The sequence below is a fragment of the Ptychodera flava genome, chromosome 1 (genome assembly GCF_041260155.1).
Source record: "Ptychodera flava strain L36383 chromosome 1, AS_Pfla_20210202, whole genome shotgun sequence".
Lineage (NCBI taxonomy): Eukaryota > Metazoa > Hemichordata > Enteropneusta > Ptychoderidae > Ptychodera > Ptychodera flava.
In genome coordinates, this window is record NC_091928.1 from 58720627 (window position 1) to 58746660 (window position 26034).

General features: G+C 37.1%; 1 protein-coding gene across 2 annotated transcripts; it reads left to right on the forward strand.

Moving 5' to 3' along the window:
- Window positions 1-435: 435 nt before the first annotated feature.
- Window positions 436-26028, forward strand: LOC139141966 (palmitoyltransferase ZDHHC17-like). 2 transcript variants are annotated; one of them, XM_070711752.1, is made up of 15 exons: window positions 436-505; window positions 6019-6320; window positions 7273-7495; window positions 8610-8674; window positions 10591-10753; window positions 11179-11304; window positions 11919-12058; window positions 12644-12744; window positions 16887-17011; window positions 17717-17915; window positions 20960-21043; window positions 21471-21628; window positions 22724-22818; window positions 23959-24109; window positions 24529-26028. In XM_070711752.1, exons 1-14 carry the CDS (start codon window positions 455-457, stop codon window positions 24101-24103), a joined length of 1977 nt encoding a protein of 658 aa, XP_070567853.1. In that variant the 5' UTR covers window positions 436-454; the 3' UTR covers window positions 24104-24109; window positions 24529-26028. The 2 variants fall into 2 exon arrangements, with proteins under 2 accessions (XP_070567853.1, XP_070567860.1); XM_070711759.1 differs by lacking the exon at window positions 436-505 and adding an exon at window positions 3292-3465 and having other exon boundaries at window positions 17717-17873.
- The last annotated feature ends 6 nt before the right edge of the window (window positions 26029-26034 follow it).

Sequence of the window (26034 nt, forward strand, 5' to 3'; positions counted from 1 at the left end):
GCATGACTTTTTTGTTGATAATCTGTGCCTTTCCCAGAAATAATAAATGTAAGGCAAATGTGTAGAAACTTCAGCATTTGATGCATATTACTAAACCAGGTTTGTAACTTTCAAATGATTGAAAAAACTTTGCCAAATAACTTTGATGGCCTTTCTTCGTTTATATGAAGCCTATAGCCGCCTATTTGAAAATTGTTGAAATGCATAAGAATGCACGGTATTTGTCAGGATATGTTGTACGACCGTGCACGACCCTAGGAAAGAAATTTGAGAGTTTTTGTTGATGTTGTTGTTGTTTTTGTTTTATTTTTCTTTTGCATCCGTCGTTTTCAAAAATTTTGAGATTTATAGTAGTTTGTAGCTCGAAACAAGAAAATATCCGCGGTTAAAGGGTCACACCTAAGCAATACTCACGAACTTAGAGGTTCATTACCCACAATTCCACATAGTCAACATGGCGGACGCAGATGAAGTGAGTTGCAAACATACGATTTTACCCGGTCAGGTAAGACGACGAATTTATTTGAAATGATAAGTCGTGGCAGTCTCTGTCGCGTGATAAAGTAGAGAGTTTATATGAGAAAATAGTTTCTGACTGTGACAGTAAAAATGAAAGTATCAAGTATTTCACTATCATATTATAGTGAAAGAAAGTGAAACAACCTTTCAGTTTGGAAATTTATTGCAATCATAGCTTACAACTTAGCTTATGAAATTAAATATTGTCATATGGGCTGACTCTGAATCCCTTGTAAACAAACAGAGAGATCGTGTGTTCATAAAAAACGCTATCGACAGTTCAGAATTCAATGTTTTGAGAACAGGATGTGTCGACTGGGACACTTGAGACACTAAAGAAATTACAAAAGTCAATCCCAGGTATTTAATTGCATGGACTTGACAAGGGATTTTTACAGTACGTTTGCAATCATTTCATACCATAGCAAAGTCAGATCTTGAATTCAGGCTTTGGTTCCAATAGTTTCATCATTCATAAAAACTACAAAATGATATGTTTTGTCAAGCTGTGTGTGTCCTATAGACTGTAAAGGGACAATGTGAAATACAGAAATTGTACTCATTAGATATTAATTTAGAATGCCAATTACCGGTAGTGGAACAGTTTTCACCATTTCTGAAACAGCAACATACTATAATTTATTTTTAACTCATCCTATGATAAATAGAACTCTAATATTGTTACAATACTCTGTTGCTTGTGTGATATCATTTAAAGCCAGAGCAATAAATTAACATTTCAACATCTTATTTTTTGTGTAAATTGAATAGCAGCTAATTCTAATAATTTATTTTTAATTTTGATTAATTTTTCCTAGTAGAGTTTACATAGAAATGGCCATTTTGAATATCAAATGTCTGTAAATTGAATGTCACTTGTTTTCCTTGGATCACAACTTTCAAATTGATCCCTGGCTTGTATTCTTGATTGGGAAAACTTAAAGCTGTTTTAGCAAAAGTTTGTCCTTCAGTTTTGAGTTGTGTACTCCCTTAATAGCTCGGGCCGCGGGTCACCAACGGAGCTGCAAGCACTTACTCACACATGTACGCATGCATTATAGAAGGATGATAAGAATAAAATTTTTGTAGTTGTCACCATAGCAATCTCACAATGTTTACGAGTGCTTCATTGCATGTCATGGCACCAGCTTCCATACTTTCTACTCTGATTTGCAATCAATAAAGTTAAAAACATAACTTGAGAATTTGAAAATAAACAAAAGCACATCAATAATTTTTCATTTGAGATGAAATATGTAACAGCCACCATAACCGTCTTTGCACAAAGTATGCTGGGTAGCCTTGCTCAGCAAGCTACAGTACAAGCACATGTAAACTTATTCCTTGCCGTCCCTACCATATGTGTTGCCATCAACACCTCTGATGGAGAGTATCCCCCAATATTTTTATCAAAGCAAACAATAACTATGAGCAGTCAATTAATTAACTGTCACTTTCAATGGAAATTAATTAGCTACCCTGTGCCAGTTGGTTGGTTAGCCTATGATATTACAAATTTACACAGATGTGTACAGGTGTATAGTTTTTGGTTCAGGTTCAACTGCAGTCAAGTACATGTAGCAGTAATGACAATTCATTAGTTTTCATGCTGTGACGATGCATTAAATATTTTAACCCTTTGACTGCCACAGTGTGGTATGATTACTACCAAACACACTCTCTGGAATTTTCCAGCCATCAAGGTCAATAGTAATTCATTATGGCTCTGAAAATTTTCTGCATTAGGATAATGAAGGGGTTAATTATGGTCACGTACAGTGAACTGTTTGTCAATGATAGCCAAACTTGGATTTTAGATCCTTTTTGGCAGGTTACCATATGTGATGTGATTTCTCAGCATTGTCACTTACTAAGTAAGTGCAAAACAATTTGCCACAGTGATACAGAAAATTTCAATGAGCGTATGATTACTTCTGCAATCCACACTTGTGCATGGAAAATTGTACATTGTAAGCATCTTTATTTATATTATTTTGTACCTATTGTATTGACATACTTGAAAAGCTATGTCATTTGTTATTTTTGGTTTTGTTGATATAAATATTGGTAGAATTATAGACGTCACAATAAAACAAAACATGGGCAAGCACAGATTTTTAACAATCTCAATTGTTTTGAAAGATTTTGCAGAAAATTTGTCATCCTTCTGCCAATCTACAAAAACTTGATGCTTCTGACATGCAAAAAAAAACCCATGCATTATAATCAAGTTCAACAATGTCAACAGACCTGTCAATTTGAAAGATGCATCTTCAATAATAGATGAATGGTTTAGAATACAAGATAACAGTTGCTGTGCCCATGGCAAGACTGATATCATGGACTCTTGTCAGACATGTACCGGTACATGTATGAAAACTTTGTAATTGACCCTTTCTGAATGTCTCTGTATTCTTGTTAGGAGTGAAAATGTACTTTTACAGAATTGAGTTGATTTCTGGTGTGTCCCTTAGCCTAACCTTTGACCTTGACAGCCTCACTATCAGTCCTCACTGTCTGTGACATAAACTATGTTGTGTCAATATACACTACCAATTATCTTTTTTTGATAAACAAAAAATCAAGCCAAACTTACACAAGGGCTAACCACAATCCAAGGACCATGGGCTAACATAGTTTCTGTAAATTGTTGCCATAGCAACAACTGAGTAATCAGACCTAAGTTAGGTGTGTCTATTTACCTTACTGATATTCAAAAGAGGTCAAAGGTCAACATAGAAGCATAGCTTGGTAGAATCCATGAATGGATTGTTGGTTGATGAAATCATAGATTCTAGAGAACTTGAACATTTCAATGACTGTTAGCAAGCTCCGTTGAGATCAGACTGGATTTAGAAAATGTCATTTCATGGCGATGTACCAATCCAGATGGTAGTTGTGGATGATGGATGGCAAAATGACGAATCAAATGCCAGGGAGCTATTGGTAGGAAATTCATTGTTAATGTGTGTCTACATTGTGTGATCTGTATTATATACCTGGTGTGAGCTGTGTGTCCATACTCAGTGTGAGCTGTGTGTCTACTGTCAAACCAGCACTGAACAGTCACATGATTTGTACAAAATATGTACCTATTTAGTGTTTGGGTTAGTGGTTAAAAAATTTACACAGACTTGTAAAATCAATGATTGTATGAAGGTTAACTGCACATGGCTATTATTAACAATGGCCATGCTCTGTGGCAGCAATAAATCCAGTCAGTCCTTGCAAACGCTGACAGCCAGCATGTGTTGGAGAGTGTTTAGAAAGAAACACTAAATACCACCTATACCAATGATGTCAAAAATCATTGATCTGAGATAGAGTTTTAAAGTAATCTACTGCAATGGTTCATACACTGTGTGGAATATATCTGACCAGTGACCTATGCTGATAATTTAGGTTCAAAGGTCATAAACATGCAGTCCTCAAAATCAGGTCAACATAGTATAGCTTTCAACAGTTCATTTTGTGCAAATTTATCAGTTTCTACTTTTTGTGAGTGTCCTTCAATCCCCCAGGCACAACTCACAACTGACTGGCTTTGCCATTACAATAAAATTCACAACATACTAAAGTATGAAAGCTCTTCTCAGTGTGTCCCATGCCTTATACAGTAGCAGTACATGTACATGTATTGTAATGTAAAGTGTACCTTTATGTCCTGTACAGTACACATAATATGCAAAAGTCTCATTAGTGAAAGGTATGTGATGACATATCAAGTTAATGGAGACACATTGCTCATCTTGTATAGTGTCGGTACATTGTAGTTACTTTAGAGATGGATAAGTTTCAATTTGGAGATGGAGAGACTGTGTTGTAACATTTCATAACTCAACACTCATATTTCACTCAGTCAAGTTAATCAAGTAATTCAAAGATACCAGTAAAAATGTCTGGAAAATTGTAACATACCCTTTTCACTTTACCTTTTTCTGCAAAGTCAATGCTGAGGCAAATTGCTTTAGCTCATGGTATTTTGAAGATAATGAGAAATTCAAGTTTGTAAGCATTTTGACATTTCAAAAAATAATCCATATTCAGATTGTTCATCCATAAGTATTTAACAGATGACTCATCAAATCAAATGATAATAGTGAAATATCAGATTTGGTGTAAACATTGATCAAAATATTTTACACTCTATCTAAAAGGAGGTGGTTGTCATCACTGTATCTGTAAACCTTTCGTGTTACATTGGTTGTAAGGGTGCTTTACTCTCTGTGAGTGAAGTTGATGAATACCTTCCCTTTAAAGAAAATCAATCTAGTAACTGTAAGCTGTAACAAGGATCAGTGTTAGTTGGGTTTCCAAAATTATAGAATAGTTTGCACTGTTTTGTAAAATACTTAGAGGTTATTACCCAATATCGCCTGTTCCTGTGTCATATCAGCATTCGTGTCATTTGTGCAGTGCTGCATCAGACACTGGACTTCGTCTAGTGTCTGACACAGCACAAATGACACGAATGCTGATATGACACAAGGAAAAGGCGATATTTGGTTATAACCTATTTATCATATACCCATGCCCATAATTTTACTAATAGAATGGAAAACCTTAAATTTTTAGGCTTTACTTTATTACGCTTTGCGCATAAATATCAGAATGATATGTGAACAGGCTTCATTCATAAAGTATACGACGAAGCTGTCAACATCAAGTGCGACATCGCTAGTCGTCCATATCTCAATGAAACCCAAGAAGAAAGACACAAAAATCGTCATACAGAAGGAACCTTTTAAGGTGTAATCTACTATCACAATTGTAACCGATCAAAAACTGTGCTCAGCTTTAAATCTATCTTGATTTCGATTGTCGTACGGCACGGAGCTCGTGCGGAGAGGGGACGCCATTTTGTTTATTTACCCTGAGTTGCCATGTCAACAGTCATCGCGTGTGCGACATCGCTGTTACGCCACGTGCTCACTACCTGTTCAGGGGAGACCATGCACAGTGCCGGCGCCATGCGAATGGCAGAATGTTTGCTGGAACTTGACCCAAAAAAATACCATGGGAAAACATTTCAAGATTCAACATTTTATTTCCGTATTTTGCAACCAAAAATACCTGTGTTCCTCGAAGCCCTTCAAGTTTTTAAGTCAGCGACATGCGACATCGCTTTGCAGGCAGGGAGCGGCAGCCATTTTTTTGTGTACGTTGTTCACCAACAAAATGCTAATCTAGTTCGGGAAAACTCTAAAACTGATGACGTTCATCATGCATATCTCGACGTTTACCGTGAAATATCACGGCAGATATTTTACGTTGAACATCACTAGGATGAAGCAATATGGGCATGGGTAAATGATAATTACATGTATCAGATGTGCTGTGTGACCAGATCTGTACAGTCATTTAAAGTTCTCATGTATTTGGGTTTGTTTCACTCAACATGTTCTACAAGTCCAGTTTATATATACTCTTACTGTATTTTATTTATTTGGTTGTTGAAAGTAAACATGACAATTTAACCTGTATATTTTTCATTGACAGGGACATGTACATAAGCCCTACCCAGTCCAGCCAACCTATGATCCAACTCTACCGTACCCATCACAAGCACCAATACCACCCAACATGGCTGATGTCAACAGTTTCCTCGCACAGCAACAACCAACCATCAAGAAGAAAGAAGACGATTACAGTTCATGGGACATCGTCAAGGCAACACAGTATGGAATACTGGAAAGAGTTAAAGAACTTGTTGATGAAGGGTATGATGTAAGACAACCAGATCATGAAAATGTTACATTACTACACTGGGCTGCTATTAATAATAGAATTGATCTAGTCAAGTAAGTCAGTCATCCATGTCTTGGAGTTTACTCGGATATTCCTTGGACAACACTACACAAATGTTTATAAAAAGTAAATCAGATATTTTGTCGTTTCCTTTCACTCAGAGAAATAAACTGCACTGATTATTATGTCTTGTTCAAGGTTTATCTTGACATTCACAAACTGCACACATCTTAATTTTGATTTGAAGTATTTTACAGTATTTTTAAGAAAACTTGGGGCAAGTAAAAAACTTTTTCATTTTATTCAAAGCATTCTGCAGTATGTCTAGCAGAACAGAGTTAGAAAGTACTTAAAATACAGTACAGTGCTGCGATAACTGTATACGATGATTCAATCGGGCCAATTTTTTCTGGCTTGAACTGAAAGGCATCCTTGACTATATTTCGCATTGATTACCTTTCATCACAACAAAAGGTAACATGCATACCACTGGCTTTGAATCCTCCCCACCATGCTATTTTAGTCAGTTGTACATTGATTCTTCTCAGTACTTTGCTATGGAATATAAGGCAGGAAAATCACAGATCACATTGACCATTGCTGTACTTTGATTGTTTTAGCACTGAGCTGTGGAATATACATACATACATGTACATGTCGGGCTACAAAGTCACAGATAACATTGACCATTCTATATCTTGGCTTGGCTGTCCAAGAGATTCCAATAATATGACATCATTGGTGGCATAGCAGGCGAAACAAAAAAATCTGCAAAGTTTTATCAAACAATACCTTTATCTGTGTATGATGACTATGAGTGTATGATCTCATTTCAAAAACAATACTGAATTTTAAACTTAAAAGATGTTGAGTGGATCAGAGTGAGATATAATAGGTTAACCAACAACTATTTCAGCTTGCTAGAAAAATTGACAGTTGAATTTCACTTACATCGTTCCAAGATTGAACATAATCTGTTTATGACATTGTTTTGTTTCTTCACAGGTATTTAATAAATAAAGGTGCAATAATAGATGAGCTAGGAGGTGAATTGAATTCCACGGCATTACAATGGGCAACAAGACAGGGTCATCTACCAATGGTTATACTACTCATGCAATATGGTGCTGATCCATCCATACTTGACGGTGAAGGCTGTGCATGTGTGCATCTAGCAAGTCAGTTTGGTCACACGGCAATCTTAGCGTATCTTATAGCTAAGGGTGAGGTGAGTTTAGCAACTCAGTCTGGTCACACTGCAATCTTAGCGTATCTTATAGCTAAGGGTGAGGTGAGTTTAGCAAGTCAGTTTGGTCACACTGCAATCTTAGCGTATCTTATAGCTAAGGGTGAGGTGAGTTTAGCAACTCAGTCTGGTCACACTGCAATCTTAGCATATCTTATAGCTAAGGGTGAGGTGAGTTTAGCAAGTCAGTCTGGTCACACTGCAATCTTAGCGTATCTTATAGCTAAGGGTGAGGTGAGTTTAGCAAGTCAGTCTGGTCACACTGCAATCTTAGCGTATCTTATAGCTAAGGGTGAGGTGAGTTTAGCAAGTTAGTTTGGTCACACTGCAATCTTAGCGTATCTTATAGCTAAGGGTGGGGTGAGTTTAGCAAGTCAGTCTGGTCACACGGCAATCATAGCATATCGTATTGCTATTGGTGAGGGAGTTTAGCAAGTCAGTTTGGTCACACAGCAATCTTAGCGTATCTTATAGCTAAGGGTGAGGTGAGTTTAGCAAGTCAGCTAAGGGTGAGGTGAGTTTAGCAAGTCAGTTTGGTCACACAGCAATCTTAGCGTATCTTATAGCTAAGGGTGAGGTGAGTTTAGCAAGTCAGCTAAGGGTGAGGTGAGTTTAGCAAGTCAGTTTGGTCACACAGCAATCTTAGCATATCTTATAGCTAAGGGTGAGGTGAATTTAGCAAGTCAGTTGGTCACACAGCAATCTTAGCATATCTCATAGCTGAGGGTGAGGTGAGTTTAGCAACTCAGCATGGTCACACTGCAATCTTGGCATATCTTATAGCTAAGGGTGAGGTGAGTTTAGCAACTCAGTCTGGTCACACTGCAATCTTAGCATATCTTATAGCTAAGGGTGAGGTGAGTTTAGCAAGTCAGATTGGTCACACTGCATTCTTGGTGCCTCTTGCTTAGTGCAAGTTGAGTTTGGTAAGTTAGTCTGTCGATTGCAGTGCTTAAATATCTTGTACTGTAGGACAATATCACTTAAATATAAGTAAATTGTGAATATACTTCCAATTTTCGGGCATCTACAAACTTTACCTGTTTTTAATTTTTGGTAATAATTCAAGCTATACATTTTTCTTTTGAATTTACAGGATCCAGATTTGATGGACCAGAATGGAATGACACCATTGATGTGGTCCTGTTACAGAATGTTTTCGTAAGTATCACCAGTCTGCGTCAAACTTTCTGTATTCTAAAAGTTTTGTGTTTTATTACATGCCTCATATATTGAACGTTGCATGTTCCATACAATTCAATTGTAACTTGTTGATGATGTTGCAGGCCGCATGGTCATCATCTGACTAAAAGTGAACCAGAACTAATTTCAATTTGACAACTTCGGGAATTAGAAAAATGATAAAATTGCATTTTTTACATAGGAAATACTGTTTTTGCAATGTTATGTGTAAAAGATTCGATCAACTGTTTTTCGTCTGAAATGGAAATAAAACATACGGTCGTCATGTGTACGTAACCCCGAAAATTTGGAGAGAAAACTAGGTAAGATAGGCACGTTGTAATGAAAACATTACCGGTACATCCCAAACAAGGGAATGTGTACCCTCTTGGCACATATAGGAATGTACATAATATTTTTCACTTAGTTAGTGTAATTGAATGCACAGTTTTCGGAAACACTTGATTCTTGTTAGAAAGGATTGATCTTTTCAAGTACAAATGACAGAAATTAATCTCTTTGCTGTTACACAGATTAGCATAGGAGAATGTAAAGTTTGCAGAGAGACTCTGGATTCTCTAACTTTACCAGTATAACTGACATAAACCAGATATTAGAACATCTCTTTACCGTTGCTCTAATATTTGATATTCACCAGCAATGCTGTATTTGCAAGAGATGTTATGAAAATGTCATAAGTCTATACATTTCATGTATGCAAAAAAGGATGAACGCAAGAGTAATATTAAATCACTTAACAATTTTCTGCCTAATATTGCGATTTGACCAGAATGATCAATAGCATTGTTCGCAATTTCAGGTTTGTTACGAAATATAGCTGCATTCAGGCAACATTGGACTCTGCTGCTTGAAATTCAGGACAAATTTTGTTGTTGCATGCTTGGCTGTTATTGCAGCTTGTAGTCTTAGCCATACCTTATTGTGACTTTTAGTATCTACTGTATTTTAACACTAGAAGGTTCATTTTGTTCTTGTGTCAAAAATTGGGAAAAATAGTTAATGCATATTAATGAAAGAAAAATGACGTCATTGCAATCAGCACCATTCACAATGTATCTCCAGTATGTCCATAACTTCCATTGCCATATATAATCATAGACATTCAGTATCCGTAAAATTATGAATACGTCTTCTCAGACTCACGCTGTTAAATCTCTCAAATCTGTCTCTTCACTCTGTTTTCACCACAATTCTCTAGTCATCTAGTATTTACTCACTGTCTTGGTGATAAAGTTTGGAAATCATTTAGTCATGCTATGAAACCAACTGGAAAAAATTTGCTGGCAAAGTTATCCTTTATTTAAGAGCTAGTAGATCGTTTTGGCGACTGTTTGACTTCGACAGAACAAATGAGGGACTGTGCTAGTTATTTGTGTTTATACGTGTGACAGGTAATAGGGTGTTACAATAGACAGGCAACCTTTGTGAGTATGCTAATCTGATCAAGCTCTTTGTAAACAGTGTGGACAGTCTTGGTTGACTTGACTGTCAATAAAATAGGTGCTGTGATGTTATTAGTTCCAACAAGATTTTAATGGAGAACAACTATCCAACACTCCACTGTCAGTGATTGTGTAAAGTCAGAGGTTGTATGGCGCCCTCACATGACCGAACCTTTCATTCTATAGCTTTGCAAAAATGATCAGTTGCAGGTGGCAACTCCAGTTTGAGTGCAATTTTCATCAATTTTCATGTTTAGGTATCAGGATTATACTGCCTAACATCTATCAGTTGGACAGCTCTGACAGACCAATTTGAAACAGAGTCAGGGCAAGTGCCATTGGTTAAACATCCAGGGAGTGTCATTCCTTGAACCAAATACCTGTTTCCGCCTTTACTAACATTTAACATGAACTGTTGATATATTTATACAGAGTGGATCCAGCTAGGTTGTTGTTAACCATGGGTGCCAGTATTAATCTACAAGACAGAGTGCATCAGAATACAGCGTTACATTGGGCAGTGATGTCAGGAAACTCCTGTGTCTTTCAAGTCTTACTCAATGCTGGTAGTGATTCCCATGTAGAAAATGCAAAGGTAATAGTGTAATCACTTTGATTCATTTGTGACAAGTCTGAATTTGACATTTTCTTGACCCCTATGTGACCTTTCAACTCTATCCTGGTATTTGAGTTGGTATGAATCTATCAGTTTGATTGAGAATCAAACATTTTAATACTAGCAGATATCTTGCCTGAATTCTGTCATGGAATTTTGATCATAACCAAGTTTCACACCAAAATGTCAATACCATGTCATGTAGAAATCATCAAAAGATTGCTTTAAAGACAAATCAAGGAAAGTTATCTAATTCATTATTCGACTGTGCTCTGACATCAAAGGTGTATTATCAATCAATGATTTGTAGAAAGTTACTATTACTTTTTCTGACGTTTTTCATTCAGAATATTTTTTTAGCGACAAAGCTCTGATGATGTAAGGCTGTGTTGTTTTGATTTCAGGGAGAAAGTGTCTTCAAGTTGGCTCTTGCCAAGAAAAATTTGTATGCAGTCAAGAAAATCCAAGAACACAGAGGAACAACTCATTTCAAGAGTATGGGAATCCTTAACAGACTAGCTATGAACAAGGTTAGTAAGTGGTTTGGAACAGCGCCCCCGGCGGCTAAAATTGTTTATTCATTTGGAATATCCTGACGTGAAAAGTGTTGATTTGTTTGATGTTTGATACAAATATTCAGTTTCAGTGTTTCTGAATCAGTGTTGTACTGAAAATAAGCTGGACAGTGCTAATTGCTTTAATGATAGCACCTGCCGTACATTGGAAATCAACATGTTGATGTTTAACAATCTCCTTGAAGTCTTGCATAGATTAGAGAAACATGTCTTTATCCAGTAGGAATTATGTCATTTGTGAATGTAATCATGAGTGATAATAACTTTCAGCTGTTGTCACTTTATTTACGATCGAATGTCTATTATTGACATATGTCCATCGACTCAACAGAGTAATTTGTTGGAAGAACAAAGTGAGGTTGTACAGACTGTCTTTGCAATGTCTTCCATGTTGACAGCATTTTCAGAAATCTTACATCCCAGTCATTAATTTGTTGTCATAATGGTCAGTGCATATTACTTTGTGTTTGTGGAAGTAGCACTAGAGTTACATGTATGTTACAGAACCTATCAAGTGTAGGGGATGTGGAATTTGTTTTTGCAGTAGTATTTTTTTCTATCCATTTCAGACTTATAGAACCAGGGTGATGTATTCAGTACCATTTTTTCTATTTTTCCTGATTGGTTTTATCCCGGAATTAGAACTTTCCTATTCCATCAAAGCACTATTACTAGGTCTGACCTATCTATTCTTCTGGTTTGTGTCAAGGTGAGTCGCTCAAATTATTCCTTTTACTGTTTCAGAAAATGTCATCTGATATTATGTAGGAATGTACTCCAAGGTTCTCAGCTAAAATTGTTGATGGAGTTGACGCAGACCATCAGAATATTTACTTGTGGTGAAAATAAAGCAGATGATGGCCATTACAAAATAAACATGGAGATGTTTATCTGTTGATAACTGCCCTTGATAACTTCAATGTAATATATTCACACATCACAGGCAATGTTGTTTAAGAAACACCACTTTCACTTTGTGAGTATTGAAAGACATCTAGCTTTAACTGTGAGGTCAAAGGTCAGTCTAAATGGCTTGAAAAACAAGGAAAACTACCATCTGAAACATCAATATTTCTGTGACAGTTTTCAAATCCTTTAGTAGTGAACAGTGGTTGTCCATACATGTAAGGGCTACAGACAGTACTCGGTGGTCAAAAATGGACAAACTAGTTATTCTTGAATTGAAAAAGCAGATGTAAATTTCCAATCTTGTTTTCTAAATTGATGTTATTGTATATGTTTTTACCAAAAGCATGCTGTCATAATTTTATCAAAATTTTGTTCATATTTACAGGATGTTCTTTGATGAGCGCTATGGCAACGTGACGCCAGTGTCTGTGTACTTAGCAACCAAACTGTTGATGTACACATCATGGTTTGTCTTCTATTGGCCCTATATCCTTTATATACATTTAATAAATTTGACTTGTTTGTGAGTCCATTATCTTCAGTGTTCCTTATTGTTCAAAGACTTTTTCACAAACACACTGTGAGTTATTAAAGTCTCAGGCAGCCAATCATATTTTCAATATGGTGTATTTCTACAGGTAAATCGCATACAAATACATAAATAATCAAAAGTAAAGTTTAGAATTTAATGCCAAAAATGCCCAAAAGATGAAAAGATGAATAAGTTCAGCTAGTTTCATGAACAAACAGAGCTTTTTGCCATGGCAGCAATTACCCGTGTGTTAGAAGTATGTATGAGATCACTGACTTAGACTATTGCCCTGGTGAGAAGTTAGCTTTTCACTCTCTGTACATTTCAATATCATGCACCTGGCCCACTTAGCACAAGACAAAAATGATTAAGGTGGTGAGAATTCATATTACGCTGTTCACTCCCTTACACTGTAAAGTGGTCCACACTCACCTTCCATAACAATGGGTTTGGTAGTAATACGGTTAAAGGCACAAACAATGTGTTTTGCAAAGGTAACGGAACATTAGTAAATGATTTTGGAACCTCGGTAACATTTTTGCTGTCCCTAAATCTGATTGCGTTGAAATACCAAGGGGAACCATCGTACAATCACTGGGGGACTCTGGTGGTAACATGTAGCCTGTAGCTGCTTACCGCCACTAACATGTATTACATGTAAAGGAAGTGTATGGTGTCCACAATCATTTGACAACTATAGCTTTGGATTACATCATGTATGAATCAGTCTTCAATTAACTAGGGTTACAATGAATTCAAATTTGCATAGTATCACATTTTGATGTCTTTCAAAACATCACCAAACATCATTGGATAAATTAAATAAGTTTCTGTGAAAATTGATGGCCAACAATCTGACTTACAAGTATGTTTAATCAGTGTTTTGATTCAAACTTGTCAACATTAAAGTTCCATTAGCTGTATCTTCTTGCGATTTTTCCGTTAGTTTTGATTGAAATGTTCACTGGCTCATGTGAATAGCCTGTCAAATAAGAGAGAATCGCATATTATTCGGAAACATTACGTGCCCTACAACTAAATAACATGTGATTTTACAACGAAAATTACAATTTTTGTCCGGACAGAAATACAAACTCTGTTGACACGCGGATTGCAACGTAGGCATTCTTCTGCACCTGCGTGAGCCATTTACAGCAATTTCAAAATAAATATTCATTACTTATGCCCGGCACTTACGTCGTAGTCCATTGTCCGAGCACGTTGCATAGCCAGATGTCTGGCAATCCACGACGCAATGTTGTTTTGATCCCGCAATAAATGTGAACTTGTACATCTGGCGTGATCGCGGCGTCACCATATCTGCGTTCTCCCCAGCACGCTGAGCATGCCAGACGTCAACAAACGAGCTCGGAAGGGCAACACGTTTGAACAAAAATTAGCAGTTTTATGTGGCTATAACATCACTAATCATGTTTGTTTCTTCGTAAAACAACATTTTGCAACAAATATGAGCCTCCAACATGGAATTTTCCGAGGTAAAAATGGTCAAAAGTTACAAATAATGGCCCTTTAAGCTAGAACAAACTACAAAACAATGGGAGTGTATCCTTAATAGAATGCAAGTATATGCTTAAAGCCCGGGGCGAAATGGACCGGGATCCGGATTAATGCCAAGTTTCGGTGGGCGTTTTGGGGTACGGCTCTGCATAATGAGTCTGTTGGTAACGGTTGCTATCGTTCGCATTATCTGCGTAATCTGTTTGCTCTCAACTCACGCTCTGACTATAAGCTTAGGTACAGCCTTCGCAATACGCGAAAGAAAAAAGAAAGAAGGAAAAAATATCAATTTCCTAAAACCAGGAGCGTGTTGAGTTGATGTACTGAAGTTTTTGCTGAGTTGATTCACTGAAGTTCTGGGTCATGGTTCGAGAATGATTCTGCTACTGACCGCCATATCTACATACGGAATTGGCGCCGTACGTAGTACGCGTAGTGGAAATAATCATCAAGAAAGTAATAAACATAAACATTAAAAATAATCCGAAGCTGGTAATTTCGTATGTTGAAATCACGAATTACCGATCTAAACATTGACTGAGAAACACGGTCAGGAAAATGGTAGGAAACAGGTGAACGACGCGACGTCATGACCGATCGCTAAAATAGAAAAATAAGTTCACTACATCACGGAAGGATCGAGATTTCCATGAATCTCGCTTACCACGATATTGTAAGTGATCGAGGTCGGCTGCTCGGTTGCTTTGTCCCCGGACAACTCATCACGATCACGAGTTATGTTTATTTTCGGAGCAATGGGATGAACCGGGGACTGGGTTCATAGATATCTTCGTTATTGAAGAAATTGAAGTCCAACCTTTGTCGAAATCATACGATGTAGTGCCAACTCAATGAGCCGATCTCGGACACACGTATCAGTAGGCCCATGGAGGTAGTAGCCTTTCAAAGAAGATCGGGTGATGACGCGTCGACGCTCACTTGCTCACCTTGAACTGACATTGACCATGCATTGACAAATACTGTTTGATGTCTTTACAAGCTTTGTTTAATTCTCATAGCAGAAGTCCAAACGTTACTGGGGCAACCGGTATGTCAAAACCTTACCAACCCTCCGAACACGACATGTCATTGTGAGAACACGTGTACATGTACAAACCATACGGCCGTTTTCAGGGCTAGCATTTATATCAAAAGCGACTGTAGCGTACCGGTACTTTCGGCCGTAGATTTGGGGGGGGCTGTTTAAAAAAGTGGCTCTCTTTGACTGACTGTAATTAAATTGATCATGGAGGCTACCGCCATGCTTTAATATTTAGTTGTTTTCGATGTCATTGTAAACTATGGACTCTGCCTGCAGTTCTGTAAAATACAGTGTACGCACTTTTCGCAAGGATACATCGTACCGGTACTGACTCATCTCTTGCTAAGTCACGACCGAAAATAGCTCACTTTCGCGATGTCATTGCATCATAAACGCTTGTTAGTAAAATAGTTTATGACAACCACGAAGTTTTCATCCTGTGTGCATGCCTATATATATATATGTAACTCTAAGCGTACACATGGTTTGTTTACATCGTAATTGTTCTCGTATGCACAGCAAATGTTTGACCAGTTTACACCTCTGCGCGTCACTGTATGATTGACAATTGTTTGAATCGCGGAACGACTGTTCGCTTGGGGCCATTTCCTTTGTTACGAAAGCGATTTTTTCCCCAAATCGTCGTAATTTTCAAAGGCTTTGTGAAACTTTGCGGATACCTATATGGCCTACGTGTTTATGAAACAGTCTATGTTTATGGTATGCCAATAATGTTTGTTTGAGAATTGCTTCGGCTGATTTTCACGGAGCGGTCTACCTTGCTGTTGCCAGTTGTCACTCAAGCGCCATTATGAATTTTCGATGAGTTAGGGTCTTTAATACCCCGCACCGGGGTTTATCCTTGTTATTGAAACTTTCCCCCTTTAATTCATTTACAACAACCACCACACGCTTATCATATCCTTATGTTTTGCATATTTTACCTCTAGAGGACGACTGGGTAAACCAAAGCAATAAGATCAAAAATAGAGGCACTAGTGTATTTACTATACCAGGACTCACTTTCTACAAAGATTGGCTCAATTCCAAGTTGAAGCTACAGCAGTATTAACTTTTGACGAATCTTCTGTTACTTGCATTCTGTTTGTAAAATACTTCTGTTTAGTTTTCAACTTTTCAACATAGCCAGTATGAGTTTACTACAATCTGATATTGGTTCAGTCCAAACTTATATTCATATATCATTTATAACATTCTGTATTGTACACAATGTTATTATTGACACACAATGCATTGTGTCTACAAGGCTTTTAACTGAAGAAGAAAAGCATATATATTTTCTGAAAAAAAAATATTGTCAAAAGTTATGCCTATTGTCCCATTAAAAGAGAAACTTCTCCCACTCCACAGAAGACTATGTATACTAAACTTCTATAGTTTTGAATTACTGTGTACTCATTGTGAACACATACCCAACAACCCATAGTGAGATAATCTGATTTAAGAATTATCAACTCAGTAAACTTTATCAAACAAAGAAATTTTGGCAACTTGTTTCCTTAACAGAGTGTGTACATATCAACACAATGTCTATTCACATACCATTTTTCATCAACTCAGCTCTCTTAGTTTATAATTTCACCAAAGCATGGAGAAGTGACCCAGGAATTATTTCAACATCTCAAGAACAAAAGAAAAGGGTAAGTTTCATCTTTACCTTCCATGCTATGACACCTGACCTCTGACCTTTTATACCATGATGCTGACCCCTGACCTTCATGTCATGATATCTGACTTTCCATGCCATGACACCTGACCCCTGACCTTTTATACCATGATGCTGACCCCTGACATTCATATCATGACATCTTACCTGACATAATTTGACAAGGTAACATCCCATTCTGTTGAATAACACTCCGATTACATCTGCAGTACAGCAACACAAAATGATAAGACAACAGGCAAAATTTATCAAGATCATATTTTCAATGTAAAATCAGACTTTCTGGATATTTCATGAACTTGGAAATAGAACAACATTTATTGTGAGTAGATATATTTTCACAGAGGAGTAGACAAGTCAGTTTAGGAAAGATGATAAGGATTTGTAAGATGTTGTGTAAATCACTGACAGTATAAGTATGATTTTAATACCAAATACAAGTTGTATTTAAACTATATGGTCTGCAAGCACTTCTGTGTGGAGAGTTAACAGTTATTGTTCAAATACTTGACAGAAATGATATTGGGTCAGATTCAGCTTTCAGTCATGGCAATGTGTACAAGGTATTGGCCAATCCAGGCAGTCCTACCGCAATTCCTTGAATGTGTCTTGGCCATAAGAACCAGAACTAATCCAGCATTGACTTATGTCTATCATGTGGTTTCTTTCACTCCTACAGACAATCATTGAGTTAGCGGAGATGAATAAACTGAGTGTTGATATCTTCTGTACAACCTGTCTGATTAGAAAACCAATTCGATCAAAACACTGTTCATATTGTGACAAATGCATCGCCAAGTTTGATCATCATTGTCCCTGGATAGACAACTGTGTGGGTAAGTTTGATCATCATTGTCCCTGGATAGACAACTGTGTGGGTAAGTTTGATCATCATTGTCCCTGGATAGACAACTGTGTTGGAAAATTTGATCATCATTGTCCCTTCATAGACAACTGTGTCGGAAAGTTTGATCATCATTGTCCCTGGATAGACAACTGTGTTGGAAAATTTGATCATCATTGTCCCTGAATTGACAACTGTGTTGGAAAGTTTGATCATCATTGTCCCTGAATTGACAACTGTGTTGGTAAGTTTGATTATCATTGTCTCTGAATAGACAACTGTGTTGGTAAGTTTATCATCATTGTCCCTGAATTGACAACTGTGTTGGAAAGTTTGATCATCATTGTCCCTGAATTGACAACTGTGTTGGTAAGTTTGATCATCGTTGTCCCTGGATAGACAACTATGTGGGAAAGTTTGATCATCATTGTCCCTTCATAGACAACTGTGTTGGTAAGTTTGATCATCATTGTCCCTGGATAGACAACTGTGTTGGTAAGTTTGATCATCATTGTCCCTGAATTGACAACTGTGTTGGAAAGTTTGATCATCATTGTCCCTGAATTGACAACTGTGTTGGTAAGTTTGATCATCATTGTCCCTGAATTGACAACTGTGTTGGAAAGTTTGATCATCATTGTCCCTGAATTGACAACTGTGTTGGTAAGTTTGATCATCATTGTCCCTGAATTGACAACTGTGTTGGTAAGTCTGATCATCATTGTCCCTGAATAGACAACTGTGTTGGTAAGTTTGATCATCATTGTCCCTTCTTAGACAACTGTGTCGGTAAGTTTGATCATCATTGTCCCTGAATTGACAACTGTGTTGGTAGTTTGATCATCATTGTCCCTGGATAGACAACTGTGTGGGAAAGTTTGATCATCATTGTCCCTTCATAGACAACTGTGTTGGTAAGTTTGATCATCATTGTCCCTGAATTGACAACTGTGTGGGTACGTTTGATCATCATTGTCCCTGGGTAGACAACTGTGTTGGTAAGTTTGATCATCATTGTCCCTGGGTAGACAACTGTGTTGGTAAGTTTGATCATCATTGTCCCTGGATAGACAACTGAGTGAGTAAGTCTTCACCAACAATGATTGCATTCAAGGTTGTCAGGATGGTTCTTACCACCTGAAAGTTTTCCCAACATTTTTTCAACATCTTCTAAGCTCCTGTCAAGACTAGGATTAGAGATAGGATTTGGATTAGTGTGCATTGGGTAAATGTTTGGGGGATAACTATCCTTAAAGACATTACATGTAGCTAACATCAATCCATTGTACAGTATCAGTGATATTACCTCCTTTAATGTGATGAGTCAGGATGGTTACCCCCTGACTGGATGCCGTACTGTGTGAGTTTGAACTGATCAAGAATTTATTACCTGGACATTTCCCACCCACCAGTTAGGGCTAGGGTTAGGGCAAATGTGCAATGGTTAATGTCAGGGGGTAACTGCACTAGAACACAGTAGTTAACAACAATTCCTTGTATGACATCAAGAGTGTTGCTACAGTACTTGGCTATAACTACTGTGACATTTTCACCAGCTACTTGGGGCTACAGTCAAGGGTAGGGTGAAGGTTAGTATTCAGTGGGTATAAGTCTAGGGGGTAACTGCCCTTGAACTATTCAGTGGGTATAAGTCTAGGGGGTAACTGCCCTTGAACTCATTCAAAATTCTTTGAGTAACAAAGTGACTTATCCCATTGTGTTGTTTGACTTCAGTGTCACTGATTTTGGATTGCCACTTACAATAACATTCCCTGTGAATCCCCGTTGCCCTGGCAACCTATCAATGACAAGGTGACCCAATGTGAAAAAGGTTTACAATGCTAGATTATTGATAAACTACAAATAAATTGCTGTAATCAATAACAAACACCACGGTTTGGTGGGTTTTTCTTTGCACAAGGAAAACCTGAGACAACACTGTATAGGATGTGTACATTCAGTGACTATCCCACAGTTTGTAATAAGTCCTGTCATTGTCCCTGTATAGGATCTGTACATTCAGTGACTATCCCACAGTTTGTAATAAGTCCTGTCATTGTCCCTGTATAGGATCTGTACATTCAGTGACTATCCCACAGTTTGTAATAAGTCCTGTCATTGTCCCTGTATAGGATCTGTACATTTAGTGACTATCACACAGTTTGTAATAAGTCCTGTCATTGTCCCTGTATAGGATTTGTACATTTAGTGACTATCACACAGTTTGTAATAAGTCCTGTCATTGTCCCTGTATAGGATCTGTACATTTAGTGACTATCACACAGTTTGTAATAAGTCCTGTCATTGTCCCTGTATAGGATCTGTACATTTAGTGACTATCCCACAGTTTGTAATAAGTCCTGTCATTGTCCCTGTATAGGATTTGTACATTTAGTGACTATCACACAGTTTGTAATAAGTCCTGTCATTGTCCCTGTATAGGATCTGTACATTTAGTGACTATCACACAGTTTGTAATAAGTCCTGTCATTGTCCATGTATAGGATCTGTACATTTAGTGACTATCACACAGTTTGTAATAAGTCCTGTCATTGTCCCTGTATAGGATTTGTACATTTAGTGACTATCACACAGTTTGTAATAAGTCCTGTCATTGTCCCTGTATAGGATCTGTACATTTAGTGACTATCACAGTTTGTAATAAGTCCTGTCATTGTCCCTGTATAGGATCTGTACATTCAGTGACCATCCCACAGTTGTAATAAGTCCTGTCATTGTCCCTGTATAGGATCTGTACATTCAGTGACTATCCCACAGTTTGTAATAAGTCCTGTCATTGTCCCTGTATAGGATCTGTACATTCAGTGACCATCCCACAGTTTGTAATAAGTCCTGTCATTGTCCCTGTATAGGATCTGTACATTTAGTGACTATCACCAGTTTGTAATAACTCCTGTCATTGTCCCTGTATAGGATCTGTACATTTAGTGACTATCCCACAGTTTGTAATAAGTCCTGTCATTTTCTTTGTGACCTATATTGCAATTGCTGTACTCTTTGCATAATGACAACAATACTTTATAACCGTTGTTATTGTTCTGTTTGATAACCTCACAGGCAGCGGCAACCACCAGTATTTCATCGGATATTTATTCTTCCTGGAGGGAATGTTATTTTGGTGTATATACGGAACTCTGCAATGTAAGTTTAACCCTTGATCAACTCTAACAGATGTCAACTTTGAAGTTATCCCCAGTGAAAAAGTCATAAGAGATATTGTGTAGGGTTGTCCTTGCCGTACCAAGGTGAATTATGTTAAATGTTTGTGTATTTATGTCAGTGAATTCTTAAAAAAATACAGAAAATTCAATTTCAAAACTACAAACACTAGTAAGTGTAATTTTGACATTTCAAAAATAAGACATCATTATTGAGAGTTTGGAGAGTGAATGGATGACTTATCTAATTAAATTGACTTTATTTGACATAGTTTGGTACTCAAATTCATAAAAGTTGCCATTTTCAACTAAATTCAACTAAATTCAACCCAGCAAAAGACAAAAAAGAATAAACCTTATACAGTCAAAACCCCACAACACTAAATTTTTTTTTTCTTTCTTTTGCAAAGATTGGGATGGAATTTGTCCAACTGACTTTGAAAAGGATGGTTTCTGGTTGTTTATATGGTCGCTAATGAAGTGTTCACCCTGGGTCTTTTGGACTTTTTGTAACGCTGTCGTTCATGTCATTTGGGTTGGATTGCTATGGCTCTGTCAAATGTACCAGGTAAGTAAACAACTTATGTTCTAAGTCAGACAACTTTCTGTCTAAGCCAGACAAGTCCGACAACTTACCTACCAAGTCTGACAACTTACCTACTAAGTCAGACAACTTACTTACCGGTATTATGTCTGACAACTTACCAACTAAGTGTGACAACTACCAACTAAGTATGACAACTACCAACTAAGTATGACAACTACCAACTAAGTCAGACAACTTACTGTTTGAGTCGGACAACTTACTGAGTCATTCAGTCATCTGCCAGGTCAGACAGCTTTTACAGGTAATTCACAAAACTTATTGAGTCAGATAGCATACTAGCTAAATCAGACAACTAACCCAACTTAGTCACATAGCGTACCTAGCTTTGTCGAGAGCTTTCAAAGGTCAGTCAGGCTGCTTACCAGCTCAGTCACACAACTTGCAAGCTTAGTTAGATGACTTGCAATGGTAAACTGGGCAAATTACCAAGTATTAAAGTCAAGTAAGCCAGATAGCTTTTCAGGTAAGATAGATTGTCAAACTTGTCAAATAAAAGAAATTGTTTTAGAATTTATGTGAAACTCTTGAAATGACAAAAATGTTTTGACAACACATATGCATGTAATGTGTTTAAAATGTTGTCAGTTTATTCCATAACTGTTCAGGTTCACGTAACTTCTAATAATGATAAATCAATTTTACTCTTTTTAAATTATGTAATATTTCCATGCGCTTTCCTGTAAGCTACTTTATAATTTCTTTTTCTGAAAAGTTTTTGAAATCAGCAAGATTCAGATGATGATGTCCACAACTCATAGAATGTTCTTATGGCGACCATAGTGACTTAGTGTTAAAAAGATTTTAAGCATATCAGTCAATCCATTTTGCCATATCTTGAGGTAAATGTTCAAGAGCAGATTTCATCACATGCTTTTAAGACAAGTATTTTAGTGAAATATCCAACTAGCACTGAATTAGGCCAAAGTTATTCTGTCATTTCTTATCAAAAGAGTGTTATGACTTAGCTCATTGTTGTGTTTAGTGATTTTGACACGAAACAATTATTCTTCAAAATTATTCTTCAAAATAATGACAGCTGTCTGTGTTGTGTTTCAGGTTGTAGTGATTGCAATGTCAACCAATGAACGCATGAATCAACATAGATACAAACACTTCCAGGGTAAAAGAGGAACCATCAAAAGTCCATTCAAGTGAGTACATTGTAAACCATCTTCCTACCTATGATCTAGTGCCAGCTATCTTAATTCTTCTCCCATCTCAGAACTGGTGATAGCAGTCATAAATCTATTCCTATCTATTTGCCAGTAATAGCAATCTTAAATCTATTCCTATCTATTTGCCAGTAATAGCAATCTTTGGGGGCAAGTTGTTTCAGTGGGAAACTAAGGGCTAACACTGTGAATACTCAATGTCAACATGAACTATTGCAAGAACACGGAATTGAAGACTGCCCCTTTAAATTTATTCCTTTCTGTTTACCAGTGCTGGCAGTCTTCAATGCTCTATCATATCTTGTTCTATTCACTTTTCGTACATATAAAATGATTTGCTGCAAATTGTCACAATCACTGATTCCATAATTATTGAAGTTTACCGGTGTACGGACCAATAGACTGCCAAATGCACTGGTATACACTGGTTTACCAGACCAAAAGACTGCCAAATGCACTGGTATACACTGGTTTACCAGACCAATAGACTGCCAAATGCACTGGTATACACTGGTTTACCAGACCAATAGACTGCCAAATGCACTGGTATACACTGGTTTACCAGACCAATAGACTGCCAGATGCACTGGTATACACTGGTTTACCAGACCAATAGACTGCCAGATGCACTAGTATACACTGGTTTACCAGACCAATAGACTACCAAATACACTGGTATACACTGGTTTACCAGACCAATAGACTACCAAATACACTGGTATACACTGGTTTACCAGACCATAGACTGCCAGATGCACTGGTATACACTGGTTTACCAGACCAATAGACTACCAAATACACTGGTATACACACTGGTTTACCAGACCAATAGACTGCCAAATCCACTGGTATACACTGGTTTACCAGACCAGTGGACTGACAAATCCAGTGGAATTCACCTTTCTATAAAACCAATAGTGAGAGTGTAGATTATAAAATGTGGTGCGACAATGAATGTTTTGTTGTAGACTCATATGTCACGTTTTAGTCTTGTATGAATTAGTATGGTAGGATTAATTAGTAGGATAGATCACCTGCACTACTGTCCCAGTGATGCAAATAAAAACATTGAAATGTGAAAGAAATTAACAATAGTTCCTCCCTCTAACTCTATTACAGCCGTGGCATCATCAGAAATCTGCTAGACTTCTTTGAATGTACCTTGTGTGGCTTGTACAGACCCCAGCGTATTGATTGGAAAAATCAATTTGATATGAGCAGTTCATCAAGTCAGTCTAGCTTTGCTAACGAGCATTCAGTTTAAATCAAGGTAAATGTCAACATTATGCATATCATTACCTGTAAAGACAAATTTTGATGACAAGAATTCTACAGTTATAAAGTTGTTACAAGTTTATACCTTGAAATCCTCATCATATAGCATATAACTGTTCATTGCTGTATGGCTTCTAGCTGTGATAAATGGACACTAGTTTATTTTTGTCATACTCACTATTATGTGCCAAAGTTGACCACAGGATATTTTAATTTATTTTGAAATGATAAAAATTGCTAGAATTCGTATATATAAAAATAAATTATTCTAGGAAGTTTATTTGACAGGATCACAAGTCGTCAGGAACCCTGATATTTGTGCATACATTGTGTTCCTGAAATATTTTCAGATCCACAGTACTCATGATTTCATGGTGATGTTTTGTTAATCCTACTCTTCTGTGATCATTACAGCAATGTGATGTAACCTGTGATCCACAGATGACCTTTGACCCAGGATGACCATGCTGCCTTGTTAACATTAGAGTATGATGAGTACATTCAAAGTTTGTGGTTCATTGTCTTCATAAAAAAATAACTGACACTGACTGTGATGGAGAGGTCATTCATGTTGTGATTAAACATAAAACAGCAGTTATCACACAAAACATATACGCAGTTGAACTTGTTTTTCTGATACTAAAGAGGTCTGCCTGTAAACTGAGAAAGCTCTATATATTTTATAACATTTTATTTATCATATGTGAACTTGAAGTCATCCAAGCAAATGCTTAAACCATATACTGTCATCATAGTTATTGTTCTAGATGTGTACCAATGAAACCAAGTTCTTGTTGATATCAAACAAAGCTTATTTATTATTATTCAGATACCTAGTTATCAGAGTTCATTAAATAAAATTAAATTGAAAAAAAAAACATGAAAGAACCCAATCCTTAGTTTCACAGCTTTTATAATGAAAGAAAAATCAGTGATTGCATTAACCAGCATTGAGTGAGTTTTGTCAATGTAAAATGTGGTTTCAAAGTAAACCTCCAGTGTGAGTGGAGGGCATTAGTAACTAGGATGTAAGGTGTGCACAGTTAGCTAACCAATCTACAGTATGAATACATAGTAACAGTGTCTTGCATCAATCTGGCTGTTAAGAAACTTTCTTGATGAGTGAAATAAAGCAACTGTAATTTAAATTTATAATTACAAAGAGAAGGAGCAATGCATAGCTACTTTGTTTAAGTATATCAGTCCGGGTTATGTCCATATAGAGGATAGTAGGAAGAGCCAATGGCGTACCGTATATGTAATGAAATTAAGGCAAGAACCAATCACGTACTGTATATGTAATAAGGGTCAAAGGTTATGTTGGTTCACTTTGTTCAGATAGCGATATGACCGGACAGATCCACCGATCGAGTGATCACCGTGAGACTGTTGGCTACCCGGAAGTATCTTAGCTCCAGTCGATTGGCGACGTTCTACCGTGTTAAAATTGTAAGATTTCTTCAGGAATAGTTTTCTAAGTTTCTTAACCCTTGACCATATTCGACAAAGAGTTATTGGACGTTTTTCGTTCTCTTTTCCAGCTTTTGGTTAACTTCTCGGCGATTGATCCGGCGCGCGTTTTTCTGAGCAAAGGGTCAATCGTACCGGGAATGCATGGTGATCGAAAAAAATCGTGCTCCATCGTGCTCCGATGACCGACTAAAACAGTTGACCCATCTTTGCAAAGCTTGAAACATTCTCCATACTGCAGATTGCAAGGTTAAATTGAAATTTGACCAACAATAGGCGATATTTGGCGACAAATAACTTACTGTAGATTTACAAGGGTCAAATGCTGATTTCTAGGAGTCGTACCCGGCCAGGAAATTCATCCAAATAAGTAATTTTCAATGTACTAACCACTTGTGTCGGTCACCATCTCGACCGTACTAAACATTGTGAGTAACGTCTACATCTAAA